The following is a 4,799-nucleotide window of genomic DNA, read 5'->3' on the forward strand; positions in this document are numbered from 1 at the left end:
ATCTTGTAACCATACTTAAAAATTAGGTAAATAAATATAAATTATCGCCTCTTTCTATTCTAGAATGAACACAAATTATAACACAAAAACATAAATGTTTAGACAAAATAGCTTAAATCTCATAACATTATTCATTTATATATATATTTATTATTTTTATTATATTGACCTTTCAGTCGTGCCTGGTTAACAATACAAAAGTTACAATGACGCGGTACACATGTACTCATGTCACCATATCAAATAACATAAAACTGACCTTTGTTCTGTACAAAGTAACTTGTCTTAGCTGTGTTTTAGTAGACTCGTATTTTGTAAAATACAGTCACGTTTCAATTATACTTGTACATAGATTATTGCTATTTTGAAATCAGTTCCTAAACTTATTTTTCTTCAAACATAGAACAGTAAATAAAGAAGTACTATTAGGACATTTGTACTCAGTTGCTGCTTGCTGTAGGTTGCTAAGCCCTTAAAAAATTAGCACGTGTAGGATATGAAACAAAATAATTTTTTTAGGTTTTATATATACATTTGAATAAACAAAAAAAATCATAAATTATTATATCAATATCATAGAATTCAACTATAATTTATCAAACTTAGTAACTAAGATGTATTTTACTCTAAAAAAATATGAAATTTTGAGCAGACTAAAGACACAACCTACCTCATTAAAATCTTGGTTCAAAAGAAAGAAATGATGGAAGAAACATTAGTAAAGCTGAGAAAACCACAAGGGGACATTTTAAGCTTTCTGATTGGTTATTCATGTCGTATGTAGAAGTAAGTGTATGTAATGGAGCGTTTCCAAAAATTGAAAGAAGTGGGTGGGGTGCCACTGTGTTTGATTTATTACATGAGCAGTATCTTAACAAATAGAAAATATAAGACCTGATTTTATATTTTAGCTTGTCAGTATCTGTAATTTGGGTTTCCATGAAACTGTAGACTTAGTATTTTGACTTCACAAACATCTAATTTGAACCAGTGCTGCATTCAACATACCACATTTCAAACAAAAATCAATGTTTATCTGTGTTTTTAATATTTACTTTTAAATTTAAAAACTGAGTAATGTATAGTACTAAAATTTGAATTATAATCTACAGTTTGATACCAAACTTATTGACATAAATTCATGAAATAGTAGTTCAATAAAATTTTGAATGCAAGTCAACAAATGCAGTGACATGGTCTTTCACCTGTGACCCGTATCGAAATGGTTAACATCTGTTTTCTTTTGATTGTATGATTTTATTGCTGTACTTTATACCCACTGGAGCAGTAATCTTTGTGTCAAAATAAATAACTCGCAGTAAGAGCCCCTTAGCTGTTTCCTATTGAGCCAATGTTAATATCATATGATTGTGATGTGTCATGTTATAAATGTACTTGAGCTTGTGAAATATTAGACATTTTATTTTACTGAAATTTTGCCATCCTCTGCTAAGAAAGTTCTAATTTTTACATTTTAGTTACCTTTGTTATCAGTAAATAAAATATTTACATAAATACAAGAATTAGTAGTATTTATTGAATAACTTCTCATTTGCACTCAAATAAGAGTTTAAGATGTTTTTCCTTAAACCTTGTCAAGTCTCAAATTTGAGTGTCCAAAAATATTCATGAAGAATATGAAATATTAGAAGAGAAATAATTTATCAGTCACTACAACAAGATGTTCCAAAATTACTAACTAACCTATTCATAGGTCAAAAAAGTAGCTTTAATGCTTGGAACTACAAAATATAATCACCACAAACTAAACAATTCTACTGGCTGTAAGATTTGTGTAGAGGAGAATATGCTCTTTCTATTGGTTATAAACATATACATCAGCCATATACAGTTGATTAACATTCTCATATAGAGAGAGCTTTTCTGGTGGGTTTGACACATTTATTAGTTTCTCAGTGAATTGAAAAGATAGAAGGCTCTACTTTTTAAATATTATTTATAATTATGTATAACTTACATTTCTTATTGGATGGAACCTGCAGCAGTTTAGTTTTTGTCCTAAAAATCTTAAAGGAAGAAATTGGAGTTCAGACATGGCATATTACACAGGAAAAGGATGATTCAGAATTTTTTTTTAAATTAAGAAGTTAAAACTTACATAATATGCAAATTGTAATTATAAACTGTTTTTATTGACAAACATTAGATAATAAAGTTGGCTAATTAAACTGTGGATGTAACATTGGAAAAGATTGTAACATACGCAAAAGAGCTAGGCTCTAATGCAGAGGGTTTACAAGAATCATATTATGTAGCCTGACAAAGGTAGTGGTGATGCCATTTTGAAAGAAAAAGACCTAGATCATCATCAAATCTTTTTTCAGTTTTTGCCTTCTGTTTTATGATTTATAGCTGTTAATGGTTGTTACTGCTGCGGACAAATTAAAGTATCAAAATAAATTTCTTAATGAACATCAATTAGTGGAAACTATCTGGATAAAGAAAATGGGATTTTTATGATGAAGAAAAAACAAAATTTGTGGGCTGAGCACTGCTCAGAAGGTAGCATGCCTGATTGTGGATCTGAAGTTTTGTGGTAAGCTCTGCTCCCACCCAAATAAAAATAAAAGAAATAAAAATTTGCTCCACACTTTTTTTGGGCCATGCATTATATATGTGATGATTTAATCACACTACTCAGTTATAGTAGCTTAAAAGTTTGTGAGGGCTCTATGACTCTTGTTGACTAGCTGGCTTCCCTTTAATCTGTCTCTTCAAAAGTAAGGACAGTTATCACAAATAGCCCTCAATTAGCACTGCATCAAATTCAAGAACAAAATTTGAAATTATAAAAAACGAAAGAAATTTTTATCATAATATTATCTTGCAACAAAATTTATGAATTTTCACAACCAAAAAATTGGTAGAAATACTAAATCAATTTGTATGATTCTTTTAAAGTCAAAACTAAGATTCTGTATAGATGTTTTGCATGTACTTCTTTTTTGCCCTTGTAAACAGAAAATAGAAAAGCTAAAAAATTATGCTAGTTCTCATTTGTTATCCATTTTATTCACAGCTTACACTCCCTGAACCTTCAGTGAATAGTAAATACTTATAACAATCTACTGGACATTAGTGCACCTTAATATCCCAGACAAGTTATTAAGCTGCATTTTGGTGCTGTGAATTAAGAATTTTTGAGTTTATTTTGAATATGCTTTATTTTCCATTTGGCTCTCTCATTCTGTAAAGTTCGTAAGGTTCTGTGTAGACTTTAACCTACGAGCATATGTCTAGAAGTATTGGAATATATATCAGTTTGTTTAACCTAAACCAATTCTGGAATGGAATGGTATCACTGATATCCCATTTTCTTTCCTTTCTTAGGGGAAATAATTAACAAAATTGCATGAAACTTAGTAAAAATGTACTACTTAGTGTCTAGAAAAATTTATCTATGTAAACGTAAATAACATTGTATGCTGGGAAGCTAAAATTAGCAGTAGTAACCAGGATTGTTTTCAGGGACCCTCCACCTTTGCTGCCATCAGACACTGGACAAGGATACAAGCAAGTTAAAGCTAAGCTTGGTCTGAAAAAGGTTCGTCCATGGAGGTGGTTGTCATTTTCTAACTCAGCTAGAAAGGTAAAGTATTCATACAGTGTTTCATTCTTTCCAGATATTTAATGAGGATTTATTTTTGAATAATATAACACAGTTCCTTACATATACTTTAAATTTTAGTCATAAAAATGCTTAGAATAAGTGAGTTATGGTATACTGTTGTTGTCGGGCTTGAGAGAAATTTATCATTGTTCTACTCATGAAAACAGGAATTGTTAGTTGTAAAATGTGAAAGCAAAGTGAGTTTTAGAAGGAAGCTAAACCTACATTTTGGCTAATTTGAATTGTGGTGTGATTGTTTAATTACTTTAAAACCTAAAAATAAGTCTTAAAAGCCATTTTATATATTGAGGTATTAATTTTTTTCATGCTGGTTACAATGAACTGTAGTTTCAGATTTTTGTGATCACATGAAGTGTTTTAATCCCAGGTAACTTGTATGTAAAAAAAAAAAAATTCTTTAATGACAAGCAAGTTTCAAGTTCATATCTGTTTAAGCTGTAAACAGCAAATGATACATTTACCTTGGGATTGCATTGTTGTGGTTTTTATAAATAAATTTTTTTATTAATTACATGCTCTAAAGTGAACTTAAAACCTACATCTGTTGCATTTTAACTAAACAACCAGCTGGTTTAATAAAATTGGGTCAGTGTTTTATCAGCAATTTAGATATAACACAGGCCTGCAATGGTTTTATTTATTGTCTTCATATTTTTATATGTTCTACAGTAATTCCTCTACACTGAATCTGAAAGAGATATCAGTTTTTCTCCATCACATACAGATTTTTAACAAAACGTCATAATGCAATACATAAAAGAAACACCACAAAACATAGTTTGGAGACTAAAAGACGTAGATTTCACACAAGAAAACCAGGGTGAATGAGAATGCATATTTATTTGAGATCAGTGTCCTTTCCTTTTCTTCAGTTTGTTTGTATTTTTCTTAACAAACATAATAAAAAAATGTTTATTGTGGTAAATGAAATAATAATTTGATCTAAGTAAAAGTTTTTTTCTTCCCAATTTGTAAAAAAAATCTTTATATGATAGAAAAAAAGTAATATTATTTTTGAAATCTGCGTAGCTGAGTTATGGAAAATTTATTATTAAAACCAAAACAACTTTTATGAAGTTTAAATTTGCAGACCTGTGTAATTGAAGTAAGTCAACTTTATAAAGGTTTAAAACAGGACCCAGTTACC

At 29.4% G+C, this 4,799-nt stretch overlaps 1 protein-coding gene across 1 annotated transcript in view; it reads left to right on the forward strand.

Annotated features, from left to right (window-relative positions):
* The window catches only part of LOC106474779 (DNA methyltransferase 1-associated protein 1-like), a 71,625-nt gene that overhangs the window by 24,948 nt on the left and 41,878 nt on the right, over positions 1-4,799 (forward strand). The window contains exon 4 of the mRNA XM_013935472.2: positions 3,490-3,610. Coding sequence (XP_013790926.1) covers positions 3,490-3,610 — 121 coding nt within the window. The remainder of the gene's footprint in view (positions 1-3,489; positions 3,611-4,799) is intronic.

Source organism: Limulus polyphemus, unplaced genomic scaffold (assembly GCF_000517525.1).
Source record: "Limulus polyphemus unplaced genomic scaffold, Limulus_polyphemus-2.1.2 Scaffold142, whole genome shotgun sequence".
NCBI lineage: Eukaryota > Metazoa > Arthropoda > Merostomata > Xiphosura > Limulidae > Limulus > Limulus polyphemus.